The 26,623-nt window shown below is 40.9% G+C and overlaps 2 protein-coding genes across 2 annotated transcripts; one reads left to right on the top strand and one right to left on the bottom strand.

The window, feature by feature from the left end:
• Positions 1-4,386: 4,386 nt before the first annotated feature.
• Positions 4,387-10,057, bottom strand: LOC110520444 (ATP synthase peripheral stalk subunit OSCP, mitochondrial). The gene is made up of 7 exons (XM_021597765.3): positions 10,019-10,057; positions 9,047-9,091; positions 8,766-8,876; positions 8,142-8,271; positions 7,530-7,642; positions 4,807-4,893; positions 4,387-4,610 (listed from the first exon to the last, which is right to left on the bottom strand). Exons 1-7 carry the CDS (start codon positions 10,043-10,045, stop codon positions 4,500-4,502), a joined length of 624 nt encoding a protein of 207 aa, XP_021453440.1. The 5' UTR covers positions 10,046-10,057; the 3' UTR covers positions 4,387-4,499.
• Positions 10,058-11,702: 1,645 nt separating this feature from the next.
• On the top strand, positions 11,703-25,031 carry LOC110520443 (sodium/myo-inositol cotransporter). Its single transcript, XM_021597764.3, has 2 exons — positions 11,703-11,958; positions 19,677-25,031. Exon 2 carries the CDS (start codon positions 19,929-19,931, stop codon positions 22,080-22,082), a length of 2,154 nt encoding a protein of 717 aa, XP_021453439.3. The 5' UTR covers positions 11,703-11,958; positions 19,677-19,928; the 3' UTR covers positions 22,083-25,031.
• Positions 25,032-26,623: the final 1,592 nt, after the last annotated feature.

Genomic DNA, 26,623 nt, shown 5'->3' with positions numbered 1-26,623 from the left:
ACATTACTCATCTCATATGTATATACTGTACTCGATACCATCTACTGCATCTTCCCTATGCCATTCTGTACCATCACTCATTCATATATTTGTATGTACATATTCTTCATCCCTTTATACTTGTGTGTGTATAAGGTAGTTGTTGTGAAATTGTAAGGTTAGATTACTCGTTGGTTATTACTGCATTGTCGGAACTAGAAACACAAGCATTTCGCTACACTCGCATTAACATCTGCTAACCATGTGTATGTGACAAATCAAATTTGATTTGATCATTTGTGGATCTGTTTGGGCAGTATGCAAAGTGGGTCTAGGGTTTCTAGGATAATGGTGTGCATGTGAGCCATGACCAGCCTTTCAAAGCACTTCATGGCTACGGACGTGGGTGCTACCAGTCTGTAGTCATTTAGGCAGGTTACCTTAGTGTTCTTGGGCACAGGGACTATGGTGATCTGCTTGAAACATGCTGGTATTACAGACTCAATCAGGGACATGTTGAAAATGTCAGTGAAGACACCTGCCAGTTGGCCAGCACATGCCCGGAGCACACGTCCTGGTAACCCGTCTGGCCCATTGGCCTTGTGAATGTTTAAAGGTCTTACTTACGTCGGCTACAGAGAGAGTGATCACACAGTCGTCCAGAACAGCTGATGCTATCATGCATGTCTCAGTGTTGCTTGCCTCAAAGCAAGCATAGAAGTTATTTAGCTCATCTGGTAGGCTTGTGTCACTGGGCAGCTCGCGACTGTGCTTCCCTTCCCCACATCCGACGAGCGTCGGAGCCGGTGTAGTACGTTTCAATCTTAGTCCTGTATTGGTGCTTTGCCTGTTTGATGGTTCGTCTGAGGGCGTAGCGGGATTTCTTATAAGTGTCCGGGTTAAAGTTCCACTCCTTGAAGGCGGCAGATCAGTGCGGATGTTGCCAGTGACCCATGGATTCTGGTTGGGGTATGTACGTAAAGTCACTGTGGGGAGGACGCCATTGATGCACTTATTGATGAAGCCAGTGACTGTTGTGGTGTATTCCTCAATGCCATCGGAGGAAACCCGGAACATATTCCAGTCTGTGCTAGCAAAACAGTCCTGTAGCTTAGCATCTGCGTCATCGGACCACTTTTTTTATTGATCGAGTCACTGGTGCTTCCTACTTTAGTTTTTGCTTGTAAGCAGGAATCAGGACATTGGAATTATGGTCAGATTTGCCGAAAGGGGGGGCGAGGGAGAGCTTTGTACCCGTCTGTTTGTGGAGTAAAGGTGATATAGATTTTTTCCCCCTCTGGTTGCACATTTAACATGTGGATAGAAATTAGGCAAGACTGATTTCAAATTCCTTGCATTAAAGTCCCAGGCCACTAGGAGTGCCGCCTCTGGGTGGGCGTTTTCAAGTTTGCCGAGTGCGATCTTAGTGCCAGCATCCATCTGTGGTTGTAAATAAACAGTCATGAAAAATATAGATGAAAACTCTCCTGGCAGATAGTGTGGTCTACAGCTTATCATGAGATACTCTACTTCAGGCGAGCAAAATCTAGAGACTTCCTTAGATTTTGTGCACCAACTGTTTATAAACATACACAGACCGCCCCCCCTCGCTATTCTATCTAGCTGGTGCAGCTTATATCCCGCCAGCTGAATGTTATCCATGTCGTCATTCAGCCACGATTCGGTGAAACATAAGATATTACAGTTTTTGATGTCCCGTTGGTATTATATTCGTGATCGTACATCTTTTAATTTATTGTCAAATGATTGTACGTTGGCAAGTAATATTGATGGTGAAGTCAGATTTCCCACTCACAGTCGGTGGATCCTTATTAAAAAGGCACCCCGCCCTGTGTCCTCTATACCTGCATTTCTTTCTCCTGCCAATGACGGGGATATTGGCCTTGTCGGGTGTCTTATGCATATCCTGTGCGTCTTGCTTGTTGAAGAAAAAAATATATTTGTCTAATCTGAGGTGAGTGATCGCTGTCCTGATATCCAGAGGCTCTTTTTTGCCGTAAGATACGGTGGCAGAAACATTGTGTACAAAATAAGTTACAAATAACACGAAAACCCCCCACATAATACAATTGGTTAGGCGCCCGTAAAACGGCTGCCATTTCTTCTGGTGCCATCTTCAACCTGCAGGTCAGGTTGACTGACCTCAAGGAAAAATAAAGTGCACACTTACAGTCCTGCCCCTCAATCTCACTGATGCAGTTCAGCATGCAAACACACAACTCACACCACAGATAGATGTATCAGCAGTTCATGCGTACAATATTTGGGAATAATCATGGCTATCCAATGCAACTAATGTTTAGTAGCAGTTTCACTGAACTGCGTCTCAGAGGAAATCGAAAAACAGAATTACAGATCAATTTGTTTTATCTAGTAATTAGTTGATACTGGCCCATCCACCTAATCGAATAAAAAAGGGTACCTATTTTACATACGTAAGGTAGGGGAGAATGTAGAACAGCCAGGCATAGCCATTGACTGGCCACACACAAAAAATAAATCATTATTTTTGCAGAAGACCTGTACTGGTAATCTCAATCAGTTGGACTACTGCATGTAACAACATTCTTATCCATTTGTGTGCTTTGCACTTTTGACTTCACATGCAGCAACCTTACAACTGACATGAATGTGGAGTAAATGGACATGCAGCTCATTAGATTGAAGTGACTTTCACCCAACCTTGCCGACAGCAACACTGAAAAGTGAATCTCATGTTTTGCCACTAGAAAAGTAATGCAGCGTGTTTCAACACGTTTGCTCAATGGCACTGGTCTGAGACTGGTTATTCAAGTATCATATATTACAGTGCCTTCGAAAAGTATTCAGACCCCTTTACTTTTTCCAAATTGTTACATTACAGGCTTATTCAGTAATATGCACATAATACCCCATACTGACAAAGTGAAAACAGTTTAGACATTTTGGTAAATATATTAAAAAGAAAAAATGCTTATTTACATAAGCATTCATACCCCTTGCTATGAGACTCAAAGTTCAGCTCTGGTGCATCCTGTTTTCATTGATCATCCTTGAGATGTTTCTACAACTTGACTGGAGTCCACCTGTGGTAAATTAAATTCATTGGACATGATTTGGAAGGCACACACGTCTGTAAGGTCCCACAGTTGATAGTTCATGTCAGAGCAAAAACCAAACCATGAGATCGAAGGAATTGTCGGTAGAGCGCCGAGACAGGATTGTGTCGAGCAGCAGATCTGGGGAGGGGTATAAAAAAATGCCTGCAGCATTGAACGTCCCCAAGAACGCAGTGGCCTCCATCATTCTTAAATGGAAGAAGTTTGGAACCATCAAGACTCTTCCTAGAGCTGGCCGCCCAGCCAAACTGAGCAATTGGGGGAGAAGGGCCTTGGTCAGGGAGGTGGCCAAGAACCCAATAGTCACTCTGACAGAGCTCTAGAGTTCCTCTGTATAGATGGGAGAACCTTCCAGGACAACTATCTCTGCAGCACTCCACCAATCAGGCCTTTATGGTAGAGTGACCAGACGGGAGCCACTCCTCAGTAAAAGGCATGAGAGCTCGCTTGGAGTTCGCCAAAAGCCATTTAAATACTCTCAGACCATGAGAAACCAGATTATCTGGTCTGATGAAACAAAGATTAAACTCTTTGGCCGGAATGCTTAGCGTCAGGTCTGGAGGAAACCTGGCACCATCCCTACAGAGAATGGTGGTGGCAGCGTCATCCTATGGCAATGTTTTTCAGCAGCAGGGACTGCAAGACTAGTCAGGATCGAGGCAAAGATGAACAGAGCAAAGTACAGAGAGATCCTTGATGAAAACCTTCTCCAGAGCGCTCAGGACTTCAGACTAGGGCGAAGGTTCTCCTTCCAAAAGGACAACAACCCTAAGCACACAGCCAACACAATGCAGGATTGGCTTCGGGACAAGTCTCTGAATGCCCTCAAATGGCCCAGCAAGAGCCTGGACTTGAACCCGATTGAACATCTATGGAGACCTGAAAATAGCTGTGCAGCAACACTCCCCATCCAACCTGTCAGAGCTTGAGAGGATCTGCAGAGAAGAATTGGAGATACAGATGTGCCACGTTTGTAGCGTCATACCCAAGAAGACTTGATTGCTGCCGAAGGTGCTTCAAGAAAGTACTGAGTAAAGGGTCTGAATACTTATGTAAATGTGTTATTTTAGTTTATTTACTTGCTTTGTCATTATAGGGTGTTGTGTGTAGATTGAGGGGGGGGATATTTAAAATAAGGCTGTAATGTAACGTGGAATAAGTCAAGGAGTCTGAATACTTTCCGAAGGCACTGTATCTAAGCTAATAAAAACAGGCATTTGATATTCCCTCCATCAGCAACAACCAGTCTGCATGGACACACAAATAAAGATATTTCAAATACAAAGTATATGTTACAGAATATTTTATTATGAACAACTAGACAGGATCTTAGCGGACATAGCACTGTATAGGTTGCAGAAGGCAGAGAAACATCCCCATGCCCCGCTGGACGAGACAGACTTAACTATCTCTGATGATCTTGGTCAATTTGTGGATCTTTGTCTTGGTGGACATGTCCACATACTTATCCCCAATGCTGACAATCATACCGCCCAGGATGGAGGTGTCAGACTGGAGGGAAAAGCAAAATAACACAGGAAGTTAAAGCACCAGTCGACGCCATAGCAATGTATGCGACTGGATATCAGCATGCTCTTGTTTAGTGCTAACCTTACAGTCCTAAACCATTGCATCTACCATAAATTGATGGTAGATGATTGAAAAGCCTTATTGTGCCACAGAGGGCACAAATTGAGTATGGCCTCACCTTGGTCTCTAGTATGAGAGTCTCTCCCTTTGTCAGGAAGCCGTTCAGAGCCACCTTCAGATCTGCCAGGTTAGCCTCATCAAGGGGCTGTTATACACACAAACAGAAATATCAAATCAAATGCTACAACTGATATGGAACTTGGATTGACAACCATATACCAGGGGTTCTCAAACTTTTTGGGGCCGCGGACCCCTTTTGTCCTCAGGGACGCCCTCATAATGGGGCGGTGGTAGCCTAGTGGTTAGAGCGTTTGGCCAGTAACCGAAAGGTTGGTGGATCGAATCCCCGAGCTGACAAGGTAGAAATCTGTCGTTCTGCCCCTGAACAAGGCAGTTAACCCACTAAGCTGCGCGTTCCTAGGCCATCATTATGAATAAGAATTTGTTCTTAACTGACTTGCCCTGTTAAATAAAGGTTAAAAAAAAATACATATCAGAATATCTCATGTGAGATAAAAACATTATACAAAACAGTATATGAGGTATGACTGTCAGATTTTATATCCAGCCTGTAAGCTACAGAAAAGGCCATATACTCTTTCTACTATATCATATATCTGCTACATAATTTATGTTAGATCATTTTTTTGACGGAATGTTGATGGTGTGCCGCAGCGATGCGTCTCTCCAACAGCACCCTGGAGAAGCGAGCTGGGATTGGACAAGCAAAATGTTTTGCGCCCCTGCCTTTGACCAAGTGGGCACTGCTTATCACAGGGCGGCATCAGTACTCACCTAAAAAGCCCATATGCCACTGGTTGAGAGAAATTGTCATTGTTTTTGGCAGAATTATGTGAGGTTTCATTTATGTGGTGTTGTTGGAGGTGCGTCTTGGTCAGTTTAACTCAGAAAATGCCACTCTTGTCAATCTGCCGCCATAGGTGGACGCCTAATCCCACTTAATGAGCGTTTATGTGCATTTATGTTTAAAAAATATAATTAGGAATACAATAAGTATTGAGTTGTGTATACCAAAATGTATAATTGGTGGAGTACTGTGGATACAAATACCGCTGTGAGCCTGCCAGACCCATGTTGCCCAGGGTTAAAGACAAACATGATATTCCTGTGTTTTATATACATTTCCACATTATGAGGTTGGAATAATAATGTGAAATTGTGAAAATATTGATAAATGCCCTTTTAGTGAAAGAGCTGTTTGAAAAGACAGCCTGAAATTTCAGCCTGTTTTGGTGGGAGAGATATCCATGGTGACATCACCATGCGGTAAATTAGTTAAAAGATTGATAAGAAACAGAGTTTCAAATCTCTCTGCCAATAACAGCTATTTTTTTCATTTCCCCCTCCCAACTCAAAGCACTCTGACAGTCCAATGTTCTCTCTAAGCTGCGTGTGCACGCAGTAGCCCCGAGACTGCCACACAGCTTCCCCGGGACTGCTGTGCAGAAATATTATCCCACAGAGAGAAGTACGAGATTGAACTTGACTCAACTTTCTAGAGCAGTGGTCACCAAGGCATTCCTAGTCGATTGCCAAACATTTTTTTTTATTAGTCTCAGGCTATTGGTGGCAGGTGCACCTGATAGTGAGTTATTAACCCAGTTATAAATCAGCAATAGGGTCGTGATTGCTTCCTACAAGAGCACAAAACGTGTACAGTTCTAGAAAAGCGAGTCAGGTAAAGAGGGTTTTTTTGTCTTAAAGGGGAAGTGCTGTATTTTGAGATTTATTCAAGCCTAAGTAGGCAAGCCTAAGTAGCCAATAGGTAGCATAATTTGTCTGATTCTCTAATAATGTAATGGGAATAATAATGAATTTTATTTTGTAAAGTGGTTTCTTGCATCAAACAAAATGTTCAGTCACCTTGTCTGAAGATCAAGTGGATAAACAGGTTACTGTCAAGCCCTGCATGTTTCTTCTTCTCATGCAATGTAGGCCTACATTGAACACCAGACATTGGCTGCTACTGTAGGCTGAAATAGAACAGCTATATCCATGTTAAAATGTTAGGCCGACATTATGATCAAATAGCCACAGTAGCCTACATGGCCATTGTGAAAACGAATTTAAAGCGGGTACAGCCTCAGTGTTCACAAACGTGCGCCAGAAGTTGCACAGAATTTTCACAACGTTTAAGTTTGCACTCAGCAGACCTGATATTTGCTCAGTGCCCCCCCAGTGCTATATTCTAAGAAGCTATTTGTTTCTTTTTGACCATTTTAATTAAAAACAATCACAGTAACGTCCTTAATTGTTACCCAGAAATGACATTTGATATTGTGATAGAAACAGCTGCATTGGCATAAAATAATTGTAGATTAGGCCTAATAACATTACAATGTATTGTGTTGTACCCTCAAAATATTGCACAGATTGCATGGACAAAAATGTGTTTAATCTGTTGTTAGTAATATTCATCTTAAAAAAAGTAAGTAAATGAGAGAATGATAAAAGTGTACAAAGCCGTCATCAAGGCAAAGGGTGGATACTTTGAAGAATCTCAAATATATTTTGATTTAACACTTTTTTGGTTACTACATGATTCCATATGTGTTATTTCATAGTTGTGATGTCTTCACTATTATTCTACAATGTAGAAATGAGTAAAAAATAAAGAAAAACCCTGGAATGAGTAGGTGTTTCCCAACTTTTGACTGGTACGGTATATATTTTGTGATCTGGGCCATGGAACCCCTGTAGTACGACCCCACTGAGAACCCATCCCATATACAACAAGTGTGTGTATGTGTGTCACCGTACATGTGCTGTGGTGACAGTGCAGATGACCTCGCCACGGTGAGCGCTCATCATTTTTGCAAAGGCACCAATGACATCTGCGGTCAGGGTCAGGCGGCCATTATCTGCCAACACAGCTAAAAGAGGAGAGAGGAGGACAATGAAGCCACATTAGGCTAGCCAGTAGACACAAGTAACTAACATTTTCACTAATTGCATTTGCATCCTCATTTGCATGAACTAACATTAGTACGGGTGAGGATGTTCTCATAACAATAGCCAAAATACTCTTAAAGGACTCTTTTCTAATCTCATTTGCATCACTATCTAATTAAGATCACTTGTGAGCAGCAAACATTCTTAGCTGACATTTACTTCATATTCATGATTACAACTAGCCGATCAAAAGGTATGGCGTGACATCTATATAGATTTTTCCATTTTAACGTTTCAAACGGTCAAAAGGGACAGAAAACACAGAAAGGAAGACAAGCAGTAGTTTGGTAGATGAGTCTTGACAGCAGAACAACAACGTTATCCTCCACAAACCTGCCCCATTTCATTTTCTTACACAACAGCAGTCTCCAGAACAAGAGTGGCATGTGCAGTATAACTTAGTAAGACTGGGCAACTCACTGATGAGGTTAACTGTGATTGGGGAGAGATTTGCCTTAGTCATGGCGGCACCAAAGTACTTCAGCTTGAGGCTGCGCTTGACATGGGGGTTCATCACGATACTGGACAGCTTGGGGTCCTTGATCAGAGACTGACGGAGAAGGAAAAGAAAGAAAGAGAAAGGAAGCTGGTCAAAAAGTATATTGTGGCCACAGACAGTGCCAAACAGACAAATGTATGGTTTCCCACAACTGGCAGTGATTGGGAGTCCCATAGGGCGGCGCACAATTGACCCAGCATCGTCTGTGTTTGGCCGGTATAGGCCGGCATTGTAAATAAGAATTTGTTCTTAACTGACTTGCCTAGTTAAATAAAGGTAAACACAGTTCCCTCAAACTCAACTCTGGACCGTGAAGCCAGCTCCACCGCGTAATCCCCCCCCTCCCTTAATATGGGACTGATTAAGACCTGGGAAACCAGGTGGGTACAATTAATCATAAGGTAGAACAGAAAACCAACAGGCTCCGTACCTCGTAGGGTAAGAGTTGAATAGCCCTGCCCAAGATAATAGAGTGTATATACATTACACACTTGTGGCCAGACTGAGGCCTAAGACAGGAGAGAGAGGTGCAGTGGATAACTTACTGACAACGTGCCCATCTCCTTCTCTACTTGTTCTAGTTTCTTCTGCTTGCTGGCAGCAGAGAACAGGGCTGTGGCATAGCGGCCTCCGACCCCATACACGTCGATAGGGGGCTAGAATAGAAAACGGACACAAAAATAAGCTATAAAACAACCATGTACTTGAATCACAGAGCCAATGACATTACTCAAGCTGTGGCGTGCGTTAACATCATTACCAAAGCACACGAGTCATCATTGACTTAATATTACACTGATCAGAGGAGTACTTAATTCATTCTTACCCTAATCAAAGCTTGTCGAAGAACTGAAGTGCTGAACTGACGCACCTGCAGAAGGGAAGAGATAGTCAGTCATTGGTTGATTACGATCTTCATAAGTGACGTTTGGAGTGCCGTAGGAAGTTAGCTTGACCACTTTGGCATTGTATTCATGTAATAAAACTGTGGCAAGACATCAGTAGATTTATAATTGAACACATTTATGAAGATTTTACACTATTGTGGAGAGATGTACTGCTTGGATTTTTTACATACGATAGAAATAAACTGAAACATTATGTAATTAATTTCATTATTCTTTTGGCCAAATTTCATATACACAAATGTAAATTTACAAACAAAAAAATAAATTCTTACCCTACAAAAAGAAATTGAACTGTATTTTAATACAGTTAAATACTCTAACAAAAAAGCTGTTAGAATTGTAAGTATATGTATGTCCCTTAAGGTCCTTGTGTAATTGTAATGGGATATTGTACCCCCTAGCTCGATTGTCCATTGTATGTAGTCTATATGTACTTGTGTTCCCTCATGTACTTTCTGTATTGATTTGTTGTTAAAAAAAATTAAATAATAATAATAATATTAATAATTTAAAAAAATGGTTAGCTTGACCACATTTTCTACAATAAAGTTATGTAGCGATAATAATACCTCTGTCTTATGGACGTTGGACAATATTTAACAGTAATGCCATCGGGTCGTAGGAAAATGCCCAACAAACGTAGACAGCTATCCAGCCAGGTACCTAACAATGTTGATGAAGTTAGCCGGCTGTCGTTAGCATGCCAGCGGGCTTGTCAAGTTCATGCCAGCATGCAAGGCCTCGCGTATACTGTGTTGAAACACATTCTGCGCGATATCAAAACAATGCACATTTATCTGTTTTGTCCTGGTTAATAATCTAAATACATTCTCAAATTAAAAACAGAGCCATAGATCGTATAACATTCTTGTTTTTTTAGAAAGTCATACCTGCAGTCCGAGTCCTAAAGCTGCCATGTTCTCCTGCGACTGTGTAGGTCAAAACTTCTGCGCATGACAGTACGTAATGTAAATTCAGAAACGAGAAGCATTACGGGAAACGTAGTTCATGTGTCAATAGGCGGAATTGTATTTCCTCGACCAAAAAAAATGAGGAAGTGGAAATTCACTGACCTCGTCAGCAGACAAGCAAACAATTTAGTTGCGTGGATTAACGTGTGGGGGCAGCATTTCTCTACACCCGCAATCACATCTGCTATGTGCATGAGACCAATAACATTTGATTTGATTTTGATGTCATTTGATTTTTTTTTTTTTTTTAATCAAAGCCAATTATAGTACTTATCAGGTTCTCAAGTTTCAATATCAGGCCTATTTTATTAAAACATGAGCTCAGCTTTATATAACGCTTCTAAGTGCACTTTTGCTGATATCACCTCAGGTATGTATTGACACAGGCCTGGTTGTCCCAGCATCACCTGTATGAAGATACTGTGCCATTGTGTCAGTGTGTAGTTTACAGTGTATGTGTAGATTGATGCCCATTGTTGAGGCATTTGCATTTCATTGTGCTCCTCCTACATTCTCACGGGTGAGCAGTGACACAGCCTTGGTGGTTTCTCCAGACCCATCTTGTGCACCTTCCACCATACTAAAACAAATGCCTATTGTCACTTATGTGTGTGCAGAACTGAAGGGTTTATCCTTGCATGTACAGTAGGCCACCTATTGAGATGGAGGTATAATTTTGGTAGTCTTAAATGTGTCTTCCTACATCAGACAGACAGAGCCTATTTATCAGAGAGAATGACAGGAGCTATTCACTGACTTCACCTTCTATAAATTCCTCCAAATCAAATCAAATTGTATTGGTCACATACACATATCTAGCAGATGTTATTGCGTATTGAAAGGGTTGTGTATCGTATCCAGGTCTCTTCTAGGCTAGCCTACTAGCTGATATAGGACTACCTCTGTGGCCAAGTAGGCTATTGAAGCCTACTATTGAAGCCTACTTGAAGCCAATTTACATTGAAGTCCCAATGTAAATTGATGTAAACGATGGAAGCACTGAATGGAAGACCCAGCGGTCACTGCATTGTGTTATTGAGACTATAAATAACTTTAATAATTAAACATAAAAGCAATGTCAAATATCTCCCCATATTAGGCTATGCCATTGCATTCTAGATAGATCCACGAGTTGTAGCCTGTTTGGAGGGTGGAGTGGGGTCACATTGCCGGACTTGTGACACTTGTGACATCAGACACCTGTGCAATAGGACTAGGCTTAATGATGCACATTTCTGAAAAGTTTAACACCTTGAAGGAAGATGACAAGGGTTTTAAAAGTGCATATATCCAATAGTGTGAGTTTCCAGATTGTTCTGTTATTATGCAACTGTTAAAGCTGATTAACCAGCAGGATCTCCTGCCCAGTCAGTTAATTAGGCAAAGTGAGGTTTCTTTCTGGCAATTTCCACCCAAGTAGGCTAACAGGTTGAACGTCATGAGGCAAACCAATCTCCTGTTTAAAAACAAAAACAAAGGTTAATTTACAGTAGTACGCAAAAGTAGCTTGTTCCTCAAAACAATACGGTATTTTAAAATTAGAACAATAACCAATGGGCGTGTTGCGACCGAAGCCATCCGAAACGTCACACGTGTAGGGCGTGGCATAGGGAGAAGAAGCGGAGTCGATGCTTATAAAGCCTAGCCTACCTTGTCCTATTCAGTCACCTGTGTGCTATTACACTTAACTGCTCGAGAACAGAGCATACGGGAGGACAAAATACGAATTATCGCTACATCGGAAGGACTGACGCCGGAAGATACACATATCTACTGTCGCTAGAGAAGCAGGCTCACAGTCAAATCCTCAACTTGTGGATTGATGTAGTCAGTAGCTACAATATAGCGTAATGGGAATGGTGAGTGTGCATTTTTGTGATGACAGCCCGTTTTCAATTGTAGCCTGGAGAATGCGGTAATGGGTGCTAAAAAAGTAGAGAATAGACAAGCGAAGGAGAAAAGAAAAAGCAGGTCGAGCACTTGATTCACTATTTTATTGAACCCAGAATGCATGGAATTAATGTAGGTTACTAGGTCAGGGTCAAATACTATTCTTTTTGACGAATTCAACCACACATTTTGCTCAATACTACGAGGCTACACACCCTCCTTGGCAATGGGGACAATGCGTGTGCTTTCTTTCTAGAATATTCCTTTGCCGCTGTATCATTGGTTGTGGTGCGTGCCACATGTCTTCATGGTGCTTTGACAACAATGCCCTGATCCCATATCTCCGGTATAGTTTCATGTTGATACAGTATCTTAAACGGTCAGCTCCCGAGTCCCTTTTTATCATCAGGGGGCATCTTGTCTAGAAAATGTCACCTTGTGGCTGACAGCTGTATGGGTAGCCTATCTATGCACACCACCATGTAATGATAGTAATACAAGTCTTACAATATATTGATATTACTACATCACATGCGTTATAGCGTATTTTTAAATAACATAAGACGTTCTAAATGCTCATACATGCTCATAACAAGTAATAAAGTATTAAAGCTTTCGAGTGTTTCTAAGACAGTGAAGGCATTGGAACCCTCTTCTCTACCCTCAATTGATTTGTAGTATAGCATAACTTTGGCCAGGTCATATGCAAACGTTTCTGTTCCATTGAACAACTGTTTTTGTTGTTTTAGAAGGGTCTGCTGGCGACATGTAGTCCAATGAACACGGAGCTGAAGAGACAAACAAAGAGTTATTTTAGTGCAAGGGGCAGGGATAGGGCGGACGGTTGGGTTTATGCCAGCACGTGATGAGGGCTGAAATCACTAAATATGTAAACTACAGGCGGGAAGAATGACCGCTGTGTGCCGGTGGACAAGAAGAGTGATTGTCTGGGAGCATGTTGTTGGATCATGACATTTCTCTTACAGTTCTGTTAGAGTAAGATATTGAGGCCGGTCATGTTTGAGGTTGGTTGATACTAAGTGATGTTGAGATGTTGGTGATGCTAAAACTGACCAGAGAAATAGCCATCTAAAATATCATATTGTCTAGTGAATCATTTGCAAACTTGACTCGGGATAATGACTTCTGCTGCAATGGTCGGGGGATGATGTAATCATAATCCATCAGTCATGATTGAAAATGTGTTTATTACATTTCAAATTACAATAACAAAAAAAAAGAACATCACTGTTTGTATGTTTTCTCTAAAGAAAAAAAGGTCTGGGGTTACAATTGTATAAACCTATGATAGAGTTGTTAGAATAAAATTAATACAAAGTTAAAATGTATTGCACATTACACATTTTTTTTTTTGTGTATGTAAAATTTACCAGATAATGAAGAAATTAACAACTAACTAACTTGTTTTTATTTTAAAAATATCATATTACGTATTTCATTGTAAATGTCTTATTAATGAAATAAAAAATGTAATTACTTGCTCCAAAACAACTTCAGAGTCACACTCATAAAACATGTGTATAATAGTTTCCCCTTTATCACAGAAAAGGCATATGTCCTCTAAAGCCATGCATTTAGACAAGTTATTGCAAGGGTATGTTTTGTGCAAGATTGATTTTAAAGTGAATTTCTTTTACTTTATTTTATCTACAAAATTTGTGAGGGAGAAACCAAACCTTCTTCCATTAAATTTCGGTAATATATGCATTTCAGAAGAATTTCCCTCGAGGAGAGATCTTGTTCTTGGAGTTAAAAAGTTATCTTAAGAATGTATTATTACATTTGTTGTCCAGCAGGGGGAACCTTCTAACAAGTTGTGCATCAATCGTGACATGTTCTCCAAAATACAAATGATATTTCATTGAGTAAATCCCAAAGGTATTTCTTTGCATATAGAATTCCATTCTTTATAATGTATATATGTTTCCAATAACTTTCCATAAGAGTATTTCCTTTTTCAAATAAATCAAGCACACATATAATATTTATTTCAAACCACTTCGGGAAGAACAAATACTTGTTTTTTTAACAACAATATCTTTGTTGTTCCACAGAAGTGTTTTGTGTGGGGGTAAGTTGTGGATATAACATACTTTCAAGCTAAAAAGGGCTTGTTCATGAAATTTGGACAGTTTGATGGGTAATTTTGCTGGAGAGTAGTTGCACTTCCACAAATTGAAGACAAACCATTTTTATAAAAATTTGATGGAATTAAGTATCCCTATAGATTCAGAGCTAAGCATGGATCTTTTTTAAATCCAGTTTACTTTAAAGATATTGTTGATATCAATTCAATCTAGTGCTTCAAGCCCACCATCAGCTCTTTTTGTTTGATTTTATTGATTTCTTACATTTTTCTCTATAATGTCTAGGAAAGGTTTGTTGATTTCAGGCTGGTTTGATCAGCTACAAATAGGGATAGAGCAGAGAAGACAACGTGACAGACCCTCTTCTGACAATAAAACCCTTCCAATAGACGTCACGCTGGAGCCAGTTATTAAAGAAGGTTTTTTTTGTCTTTCATCTCTTGACTGAAATTGAGATGTTGACGGACAATATGGTTTTTCGCCATGTGCTCCCCTAAATATTTCAGTGTCTTTCACTGGAATATTCTCAATAGATTGGTAATTTGAGTTACATGTGGATATCAGTGTCTTTCACTGGAATATTCTCAATAGATTGGTAATTTGAGTTACATGTGGATATCAGTGTCTTTCACTGGAATATTCTCAATAGATTGGTAATTTGAGTTACATGTGGATATCAGTGTCTTTCACTGGAATATTCTCAATAGATTGGTAATTTGAGTTACATGTGGATATCAGTGTCTTTCACTGGAATATTCTCAATAGATTGGTAATTTGAGTTACATGTGGATATCAGTGTCTTTCACTGGAATATTCTCAATAGATTGGTAATTTGAGTTACATGTGGATATCAGTGTCTTTCACTGGAATATTCTCAATAGATTGGTAATTTGAGTTACATGTGGATATCAGTGTCTTTCACTGGAATATTCTCAATAGATTGGTAATTTGAGTTACATGTGGATATCAGTGTCTTTCACTGGAATATTCTCAATAGACTGGTAATTTGAGTTACATGTGAATATCAGTGTCTTTCACTGGAATATTCTCAATAGATTGGTAATTTGAGTTACATGTGGATATCAGTGTCTTTCACTGGAATATTCTCAATAGATTGGTAATTTGAGTTACATGTGGATATCAGTGTCTTTCACTGGAATATTCTCAATAGATTGGTAATTTGAGTTACATGTGGATATCAGTGTCTTTCACTGGAATATTCTCAATAGATTGGTAATTTGAGTTACATGTGGATATCAGTGTCTTTCACTGGAATATTCTCAATAGATTGGTAATTTGAGTTACATGTGGATAATATTTAAATTATGTTCCAGACCGGAAACTGAAGAGAATGATTTGATAATAAGTTTAATAGCAACTTTTAGAAATAGCGCTGTAACTGAAACCTGAAATACCTTTTAATTCAGGTTTGTTTAAAATGCGACTAAAAGGAATAAGAGCGCTGAAATCGGGCAACCCTGGGGTGCACTATGGTGAATATTATATATTTTAAATGTTACAATTAATTATATAAGAAATAAGAAATATTAATATCTTTATAAAACATATTGATAACAGAGAAAAAGCTAGGCCCAAAACCAAAAGTTTACAACGAATGTTTTAGGAATTTGTGTTCTGTTGTATCAAGTTATTACAAAAGTCGAGGAATAAAATAATAGCCTCTGAGTCAATTGAATCAGCGTAATCAAGTCTGAAACTAACCTAATGTTACAGACTTTTCATGAAACCAGTTTGGGTTTTAGTTAAGGTGGTTTTGGCCCATTTTAAGTCTATTAACATATGCTAAAGTTATGAATTTATATTTAATAATGTAATAGGTCTCAAATTATATATGAAAAGGGGATCTTTATCAGGTTTTGGTGTTAAGGAAATAACTCCGTATTTCGTGGTAGTAATCATTTATCTCACCCATAGCTAGGCATTCTTGGAACATGTTGAATACTGGTCCCTCTAAATGATCCCAAAAGTGAAAATAAAATTCCACAGAAAGACCACTAATCTCTAGTATAGAAAACTTATCTTCACATATGGATTTAAACTCATCAGAAATAATTGGAACATGGACATGTTTCACAAATGTTCACATTCAATCTAGTTACAATTGGATTTATACATATTTTCATGAAAAGAATACACAGTTACAGATTATTTTAGGGTCTTGAATAGAGGTCGACCGATTTTATGATTTTTCAACGTCGATTACCGGTTATTGGATGACCAAAAAAAGCCGATACCGATTAATCAGAAGACTATTTTTATTTGTAATAATCACAATTACAACAATACTGAATGACCACTTATTATAACTTCATATAATACATTAATAAAATCAATTTAACATGTTCAATTTGGTTTAAATAATGCAAAAACAAAGTGTTGGAGAAGAAAGTAAAAATGCAATATGTGCCATGTAAGAAAGCTAATGTTTAAGTTCCTTGCTCAGAACGTGAGAACATATGAAAGCTGGTGGTTCCTTTTAACATGAGTCTTCAATATTCCCAGGTAAGAAGTTTTAGGTTGTAGTTATTATAGGAATTATAGGACCATTTCTCTCTATACCATTTGTATTTCATTAACCTTTGACTATTGGATGTTCTTATAGGGACTTTAGTATTGCCAGTGTAACAGTATAGCTTCCGTCCCTCTCCTCGCTCGAACCAGCAACACAACGACAACAGCCACCCTCGAAGCAGCGTTACCCATTGCTCCACAAAAACCGCGGCCCTTGCAGAGCAAGGGGAACAACTACTCCAAGTCTCAGAGCGAGTGACGTTTGAAACGCTATTAGCGCGCACCCCGCTAACTAGCTAGCCATTTCACATTGGTTACACCAGCCTAATCTCAGGAGTTGATAGGCTTGAAGTCATAAACAGCTGCTGGCAAACGCACAAAAGTGCTGTTTGTTTGAATGAATGCTTACGAGCCTGCTGGTGCCTACCATCGCTCAGTCAGACTGCTCTATCAAATCATAGACTTAGTTATAACATAATAACACACAGAAATACGAGTCCTAGGTCATTAATATGGTCAAATCCGGAAACAATCATCTTGAAAACAAGATGTTTATTCTTTCAGTGAAATACGGAACCGTTCCGTATTTTATCTAACAGGTGGCATCCATAAGTCTAAATATTCCTGTTACATTGTACAACCTTCAATGTAATGTCATATTTACGTAAAAGTCTGGAAAATTAGGCGGCCCAAACTGTTGCATATACACTGACTCTGCGTGCAATGAACGCAAGAGAAGTGACACAATTTCACCTGGTTAATATTGCCTGCTAACCTGGATTTCTTTTAGCTAAATATGCAGGTTTAAAAATGTATTGATTTTTAAGAAAGGCATTGATGTTTATGGTTAGGTACACATTGGAGCAACAATACACACCGCATCGATTATATGCAACGGAGGACACGCTAGATAAACTAGTAATATCATCAACCATGTGTAGTTAACTAGTGATTATGATTGCTTGTTTTTTAAAAGATACGTTTAATGCTAGCTAGCAACTTACCTTGGCTTACTGCATTCACGTAATAGGCAGGGCGGCAGGGTAGGCTAGTGGTTAGAGCATTGGACTAGTAACTGGAAGGTTGCAAGTTCAAACCCCCCAGCTGACAAGGTACAGATCTGTCGTTCTGCCCCTGAACAGGCAAGATGTTCAAGATGATAGGCCGTCATTGAAAATAAGAATTTGTTCTTAACTGACTTGCCTGGTAAAAAAATAAGTCTCCTTGTGTTTAGAGCGTTGGATTAGTTAACTGGTTGCATGATTGAATCCCGGAACTGACAAGGGAAAAAAATCTGTCGTTCTACCCCTGAACGAGGCAGTTAACCCACTAGGCTGTCATTGACAATAAGAATGTATTCTTAACTGACTTGCCTAGTTAAATGAAGGTGTATTTTTTTTAAAAAATTGGCCAAATCAATGTCCAAAAATACCGATTTCCGATTGTTATGGAAACTTGAAATCGGCCCTAATTAATCGGTCGACCTCTCGTCTTGAACATGATGCAAAAAATGCTTATGACTTGAATGGGGTTTGTTCTACAAATGTTAACATATGGAAACACAGCCAGGAAAATTAAACCAAAGCATGGAATGCTGTCATATCTTGTCCTTAGACTGCTTACAGGGTAAGGAAACCAATATGTAATTTGGGTGAACTATCCTGTTAAACAATATAGGCTACGAAGGCATTTTTGTTCTCTTTTCACATGAACTGAGCTGCTAGACTTTTTAGTTCCTTACACAACATCATTAGTTTGCCTGTTCAAGCTCTCCCCCGCCCTCCTTTGTTCTGGGGAACCTCAGAGAATAATATCGGCGTATACGCTGATTTGATGAGTGAGTTTATGAGGAAGTGTATATGAGATATTGTACCCACTGTGACTATTTAAACCTACCCTAACCAGAAACAGTGGAAAGAGGGCGACATTTGCGTAAAACTGAAAGCGCGAGCCACTGCATTTAACCATGGAAAGGCGACTGGGAATATGGCCAAATAATGACCACAAGGGTGCGTGCTCAGCCCTCTCCTGTACTCCCTGTTCACCCATGACTACATGGCCATGCATGCCTCCAGCTTAATCATCAAGTTTGCAGATGACACAACAGTAGTAGGCTTTATTACCAACAACGAGACAGCCTACAGGGAGGTGGTGAGGGCTCTCGGAGTGTGGTGTCAGAAAAATAACTTCAACAAAACAAAGGAGATGATCGTGGGAGCACCCCCATATCCACATCGACGGGACAGCAGTGGAGAAGGTGGAAATGTTCAGGAGGCCGAAGAAATTTGGCTTGTCACTTAAAACCCTCACAAACTTTTACAGATGCACAATTAAGAGCATCTTGTCATGCTGTATCACCGACTGATACGGCAACTGCACCGCCTTCAACCGCAGGGCTCTCCAGAGGGTGGTGCAGTCTGCACAACGCATCACTGGGGTCAAACTACCTGCCCTCCAGGACACCTACAGCACACGATGTCACAGAAAGGTCAAAAAGATCAAGGACAACAACCACCCAAGCCACTGCCTGTTCACCCCGCTACCATCCAGAAGGCGCGGTCAGTACAGGTGCATCAAAGCTGGGACCGAGAGAGTGAAAAACAGCTTCTATCTCAAGGCCATCATACTGTTAAACAGCCATCACTAGCACAGAGGCTGCTGCCTACATACAGACTTGAAATCATTGGCCACTTTATAAATGCAACACTAGTCACTAATAATGTTTACATATCTTGCATTACTCATCTCATATGTGTATATACTGTATTTATACTCTGTCATTGCTCCTCCATATATTTATATATTCTTATTCCATTCCTTTACTTAGATTTGTGTGTATTAGGTATATGTTGTGGAAGCTAGAAGCACAAGCATTTCGCTACACTCACAATAACATCTGCTAACCATGTGTATGTGACCAGTAAAATCTGATTAATTTTTGTTTTCTCAGATATTTTGCCTCAGAGGTCTTGCATAAATGTGTCACCTTTCTCACTTCCTGTCGAACAAGGGCTCTAATCAAGTGTTTTGTCCTTGCTGTCTTGCAGGAATGTAAATTCTAGGCTATACTAGACTGGAGGCCTGCAGCATCCTCCTTTAAAACTGGAGCGTCCTCAGTGCTGGTAGATTCTCCTCCGAACACACACACCCCTAGTGAATTTGACCAGATGGTGGATACTACAGCGTCCATGTAGACAGCAAACCAAAGGATAGTGTTTTTATTGCCCTTCTGTTACTTTAAACCTTGACTTTTCAGTTTTTCTTCACTTTTGAACGAGTAGTTCTGTTTAGCACTTGCAATGAGTATGGGTACAGGTGTCATGGAGGCAGCGGACATAGCTGTGGTGGCTCTGTACTTCATCCTGGTGCTGGGCATCGGGTTCTTCGCCATGTGGAAGGCCAACCGCAGCACAGTGAGTGGATACTTCCTGGCGGGACGCTCCATGACATGGGTGGTGATCGGAGCGTCGCTGTTTGTCAGTAACATTGGCAGTGAACACTTCATAGGCCTGGCGGGGTCGGGAGCAGCCAGTGGCTTTGCTGTGGGAGCATGGGAGTTTAACGCTCTTCTCCTGCTGCAGCTGCTGGGCTGGGTGTTCATACCTGTGTATATCCACTCTGGGGTGTACACAATGCCGGAGTACCTCTCCAAACGCTACGGAGGCAATAGGCTAAAGGTGTACTTTGCTGCCCTTTCTGTGCTGCTCTATATCTTCACCAAGATCTCTGTGGACTTATACGCCGGGGCGCTTTTCATCCAGGAGTCGTTGGGCTGGAACCTCTATCTGTCCATCATCCTGCTCATCAGTATGACCGCAGTGCTTACAGTCACTGGTGGCCTGGTCGCAGTCATGTACACGGACACCCTCCAGGCCGTGCTGATGATCGGTGGAGCGCTCAGCCTGACCATCATCAGCCTGATCAAGGTCGGCGGTCTTGAAGGGGTTCGGACCAAGTACATGCTAGCTGTCCCAAATGTAACAGCTATCCTGGCCAGTGGGAACTTCACCTACTCGGCTTCCTGCCGCATTGAGCCCAAGCCAGATTCCCTGCGGCTCCTCCGGGGTCCGCTGGATGAGGATATCCCCTGGCCTGGCTTTCTTCTGGGCCAAACCCCAGCCTCCATCTGGTACTGGTGTGCCGACCAGGTCATCGTCCAGAGGGTGCTGGCTGCTAAGAACATTGCCCATGCCAAGGGCTCCACGCTGATGGCTGGCTTCCTGAAGGTCCTGCCCATGTTCATTATCGTCATCCCTGGGATGATCTCCCGGATCCTGTTTGCGGATGAGATTGCCTGCATCGGGCCAGAGCACTGCCTGGCTGTTTGCGGCTCTAAGGCGGGTTGCTCCAATATCGCGTATCCGCGGCTTGTCATGTCAGTGATGCCCATGGGATTGCGAGGGCTGATGATGGCTGTGATGATTGCAGCTCTCATGAGTGATCTGGACTCCATCTTTAACAGTGCTAGCACCATCTTCACCCTGGACATCTACCAGAGCGCAAGGCGTAGTGCATCCCAAAAAGAGCTACTGTTGGTGGGCCGGCTGTTCGTGGTGTTCATGGTGGTCATCAGTATCGCCTGGATCCCTGTCATCATCGAGATGCAGGGTGGCCAGATGTATCTCTACATACAGGAAGTAGCTGGATACCTCACCCCGCCCATCGCCGCCCTCTTCATGCTGGGCGTGTTCTGGAAGCGTTGCAATGAAAGAGGTGCATTCTGGGGCGGTATGACCGGATTCGTGCTGGGCACCACCCGGCTGATTCTGGCGTTTATTTATCGCGAGCCTCCCTGTGACCAGCCAGACGACAGGCCTTTCTTCATCACACATGTCCACTACATGTATGTGGCTGCTGGGCTGTTCTGGGTATCTGGACTGGTGGCTGTGGTCGTCAGTCTCTGCACCCCTCCTCCGGATGAGGAGCAGATTCGCACCACCACATTATGGGGCCTGCGTAACATTGGAAAGCTTCCCCCCAAAGACCGTGAGGAGATGTACAAGCTGACAGATAAGAGCCCTGTGCAGTTGAATGGGAATGGAGACCTCTATAAGGATCTGCCCCCAGACATTTGTAGAGCTAGGTGTCTAGAGGGGGAGGACGTCACGTTGCTAACGCCGCCTAATGACCATGAACCCGCGACCCCCAGCTCAGAGACAACCCCAGGAACGACTCCAGCAACGCCCACCAACCAGTTTGATAATAGTCACGCAGGGCTCATGCATGCAGAGGAAGGTTGTTGTGGGGAGGGTGGGAGGGGCATGCATCTGTTGGAGTGGTTCTGTGGGTTTAAAGAAGCAGCATACAATGCCCATCCCAAAAGGACAGAAGAGGATGAGAGAGCCATCATAGAGATGCTGTATGAGCCACCCAGAACCAAACTGCTGCTCAACAGTGGGCTGTTTCTGGTCTGCTCGTTGGGAATATTCCTGTTTGTCTACTTCTCTCTATAGACTGGACCAAATTAGGGGTTGTTGGGGATTGTTTCAAAGGCACAGTTACAATTTTCTGAGATTTGATGTGAATCTGAAAAATGATTCACTGAGCTTTTTGAAGTCATTCTGTTGAAATGATTGAAGCTTCTCCCTCTTGTTACATTAAAATAATCAAAGTCCAAAGCACTTTGTGGTCTCCTAATAGTGCTCTTCAGATTCTCCATATACTTCTATGCTACTGTATGATTACTAGATATGCTTATCAGCATATGTGAATAAGATGAAGTATGAATTCCTTGTTTATATTAGAGATTATTAATCTGCTTCTGTGTTATTCCAAAACCCTTTTGTGATTTTTTTTTTATTTTTTATTTATTTGTAGGCCAATTTTAAGAAACCTGCTCAAGGCCTTTTTGTTATAATATATAATACAGTGCCTACGGAAAGTATTCAGACTTCTTGACTTTTTCCACATTTGTTAGGTAACAGCCTTATTCTAAATTATTCATACATTATTTTTTCCCTCAATCTACACACGATTCCCCATAATGACGAAGGAAACAGGTTTTTGAAGAAAAAAATTCTAAACAAATGAATAAAAAAATGAAATATCACATTTGCGTAAGTATTCAGACCCTTTACTCAGTACTTTGTTGAATCACCTTAGGCAGCGATTACAGCCTTGAGTTTTCTTGGGTATGATGCTACGAGTTTGGCACACTTTGTATTTGGGAAGTTTTTCCCCATTCTTCTCTGCAGATCCTCTCAAGCTCTGTCAGGTTGGATGGGGAGCGTTGATTTACAGCTATTTTCAGGTCTCTCCAGAGATGTTCAAGTCCGGGCTCTGGCTGGGCCACTCAAGGACATTCAGAGACTTTTCCGAAGCCACTCCTGCGTTGTCTTGGCTGTGTGCGTAGGGCCGTTGTTCTGTTGGAAGGTGAATCTTTGACCCAGTCTGAGGTCTTCTGGAGCAGGTTTTCATCGATCTCTGTCTGTACTTTTCTCCGTTCATCTTTCCCTTGATCCTGACTAGTCTCCCTGTTCCTGCCGCTGAAAAACATCCCCACAGCATGATGCTGCCACCACCATGCTTCACCGTAGGGATAGTGCCAGGTTTCCTCCAGATGTGACACTTGGCATTCAGGCCAAAGAGTTCAATCTTGGTTTCATCAGACCAGAGAATCTTCTTTCTCATGGTCTGAGTCCTTTAGGTGCTTTTTGGCAAACTCCAAGCGGGCTGTCATGTGCCTTTTTACTGAGGAGTGGCATCCGTCTGGCCACTCTACCATAAAGACCTGATTGGTGGAGTGCTGCAGAGATGGTTGTCCTTCTGGAAGGTTCCCCCATCTCCACAGAGGAACTCTGGAGCTCTGTGAGAGTGGCCATCGGGTTCTTTTTCACCTCCCAGACCAAGGCCTATCTCCCCCGATCCATCTGTACCATCCTGTCTCTGAGCTCTATTAGCAATTCCTTCCACCTCATGGCATGGTTTTTGCTTTGACTTACACTGTCAACTGTGGGTCCTTTTTTATAGATGTGTCTGCCTTTCCAAATCATGTCCAATTACTTGAATTTACCATTGGTGGACTCCAATCACGTTGTAGAAACATCTCAAGGATGATCAATGGAAACAGGATGCACCTGAGCTCAATTTCGAGTCTCAAAAGGTCTGAATACTTAAGGTATTTCTGTTTTTCATATTTTACTTTGTTATGGGGTATTGTGTGTAGATTGAGGATTTTTACCATTTTAATTTAATACATTTTAGATTAAGGCTGTAAAGTAACACAATTTGGAGAAAGTTACAGGTTCTGAATCCTTTCTGATGGCACTGTATATGCCATTTAGCAGACACTTTTATCCAAAGCAACCCATGATCATGCAAACATTTTACAAATTGGTGGGCCTGGGAATTGAACCCAATATCCTGGCGTCACAAGCGCTATGCTCTACCAACTGAGCTACAGAGGACCAACTGGAAGTTATGCAGGGACTATGCAGTGTTATGCAGGGGCCACCGTATAGTGACACTAAAGCATCACACTCTACCACCATTAGATGGGGAATAAAACTCCTGAAGTGTTGAGATTTTTTTGTATTTTTATTCCTATTAGCTTTATACATTGTTTGCAAATGTGGTGTGGATATAATGTGGTTGCAAATGCTTTGAGTTTTTACAAAAATATTTTTGTTTTCATGTTTGGACAGTTACTTTTCATTTACAATTCTTAAGAATACCTAGGTGAGTTGCTGTAGATTGTTAAATATAAAAATGTAAATATGTTTGACAATTGACATGAGAATATATTTTTTGTTTTTTTTGCACTGTATTGTAGCGTTGCAAAGAATTGAACATATCAATTAATGCTCATGGTTACATTTTCATAATGTGTTGTGTATGATTAGTCTAGCTACTGTTTGGATTTTCTCACGGTGTTTGACTGAATGTTTTTTTTTTTCTTTCAAGGTTATTGTTGTGAAATTGTTCAGTAAGCTACTTTGTTAACTTGGTGATTAAACCACACGAGCCCAGTTGTTTTTTAAAAATCTTTTGTTTACCCTTTTTTTTTATTTGACCCTTTTTATATATTCATGAATTTGTTGCTGTATTTTTAAATGGCTTATAATTGTATCTGAGTTGAGCGCGTACTGTATTTCATAGAAACCTATTCTTACCAAATGTGTCTTCGTGTGCAATGCTAAAGCAAATCAATAGCCGATCTATGAAGATTGACATGTGATTTTCAGACGTGGTGGTTTTTATTTTGCAAATGTAGGCTTAGCTAACCATCCCCTGTTCCGAGTCTGATTAATGAAGGGCTATTGTATATATCTCTGAGAATCAGGTAGACTATTGAGAAGAGATTTGTTTCTTTTTCTTAGAGAAATATATATATAATGCTATTTTTACAGATTTTATTTTTTAGAAAGAAATCAACAAATAAAGTTCCTGTGGAAAATAATAAACTTGTGTTGAATGTATTTTATTTGTATTGTCCTCACACATTAAAAGGGTATAAATAAACATGGTTGTCTTCTTGAAAGTTCAAAATTCACTGTCTAACATGAATCCCTGGGGCTTAGTGCCTGATATGTAACCCTGGGGCCTATTAATAATCTGTTAAAAAATTGGACGGGATTGGATGATGCAAGGCTTTTTTACAGATGATGCAGCCAAGGAGCAAGCCGGATCAGTTTCTCATAAGTCTCTATATCTTTCTCTTATCATCCTTCACTGTCTCCACTCCCCCTCTGCAATTTTCCACAGTAGTGTGACTTGCCTGACATATCCAGTAAAACCGCTTTTAAATCAAACATTGCTTCATACTTTTTAAACATGTAGAAAAATGAATAGTCATTTTTACTATTTACTCTAATTTTCACTTCTAGCTTTGTGTGTATTCTCACTGTGACACTCATTCCACTCAATACTTACAGTCAATGGTAGAGATTTGGTATGAGAAGAGTCGGTATGAGTGATGTTCCATGAATGACTGGATAAAGGGCGAGAGGTAGCTTAGCGGTTAAGAGCGTTGGGCCAATAGCCGAATTCCCGAGCTGACGAGATGAAAAAATATGCCGATGTGCCCTTGAGCAAGGCACTTAACCCTAATTGCTCCCGTAGGTCGCCCTGGATAAGAGCATCTGCTAAATGACTCAAATGTAAAATAACAGATGTAGTGTTGACTGCTGGACTGGCCATGAAAGAGGTGAGTCAATAAACACTAAAACATGAACACTCAGCCTCTCACAGTGAGCCACTCACAGGAAAACAGCCCGAGAGGCAAAACGTGCTCATTTCTCATTTGGGTTAATTGGGTTAACAAGGTACACTAACCTCAGCCATAAGTGTGCCGTGATCATGGTTTCTGTTTGAGTTGTGTCCTAATAAACAACAGGTCAACAGAAAAGGAACAGTGATATGGAACAGTGAACAGCATATGATGTCCCACACTCATGATAAGACTGACTCAGAGAAGGGTCTAGTCTAGTGCAGGCATCCGCAACTAGATTCAGCCCCGGGACTATTTTTTATTGAGCGGCTGGAACAAAGTTACAAATAATATGTAGACTGCAAATTGACCGCAAGAATCCCAAACATATAATTTTCACTAAAACATACTAATTTCAAACCTTGCTTACATTTGTATGCAATCACGTGTCTCTCTATTATACGTGGGAATACTTGAACAGATTTCTTCAATTAAAATCCTCATGTTCTTACAGTATTTTATGTCCAACTAATTAAAAAAACAAAAACAAAACATTTCTGCTCAGAAAACTTGAAGGGTCAAATAAAACCTCAGGCGAGCCAAATTCGGGGAACTCTAGTCTAGTATTTCAGGCCTATTTAATTTCTAATGAAGACAAGCAGGAAATGTGGACTGAGACAATACACATGAACACTGCCTCGTTAATTAAAGTAATGCTCCAGTGGTTCTGAAAGTGGACAGGGAAAACATTTAAGAGTATCCCCATGTTGTTGTTAATAACCAAACCAAATCACAACCTCATTTATGGCCTGTTCACATGGCAAAAATATGTTTTTCAAATGGATG

Source organism: Oncorhynchus mykiss, chromosome 3 (assembly GCF_057628025.1).
Source record: "Oncorhynchus mykiss isolate SJ-2025 chromosome 3, ASM5762802v1, whole genome shotgun sequence".
Lineage (NCBI taxonomy): Eukaryota > Metazoa > Chordata > Actinopteri > Salmoniformes > Salmonidae > Oncorhynchus > Oncorhynchus mykiss.
Note: the sequence above shows the minus strand (reverse complement) of the source record. Positions and strands in the feature narration are given on the sequence as shown.

Coding starts and splice junctions, on each gene's coding strand:
- LOC110520444 (XM_021597765.3), bottom strand. CDS start 10,045: ATGGCAGCTTTAGGACTCGGACTGCAG. Junction 7,643..8,141: donor AATCACAGTTAACCTCATCA/GTGAGTTGCCCA, acceptor CTCCTCTTTTAG/CTGTGTTGGCAGATAATGGC. Junction 4,611..4,806: donor CTCTCATACTAGAGACCAAG/GTGAGGCCATAC, acceptor TTTTCCCTCCAG/TCTGACACCTCCATCCTGGG.
- LOC110520443 (XM_021597764.3), top strand. CDS start 19,929: ATGAGTATGGGTACAGGTGTCATGGAGGCAGCGGACATAGCTGTGGTG.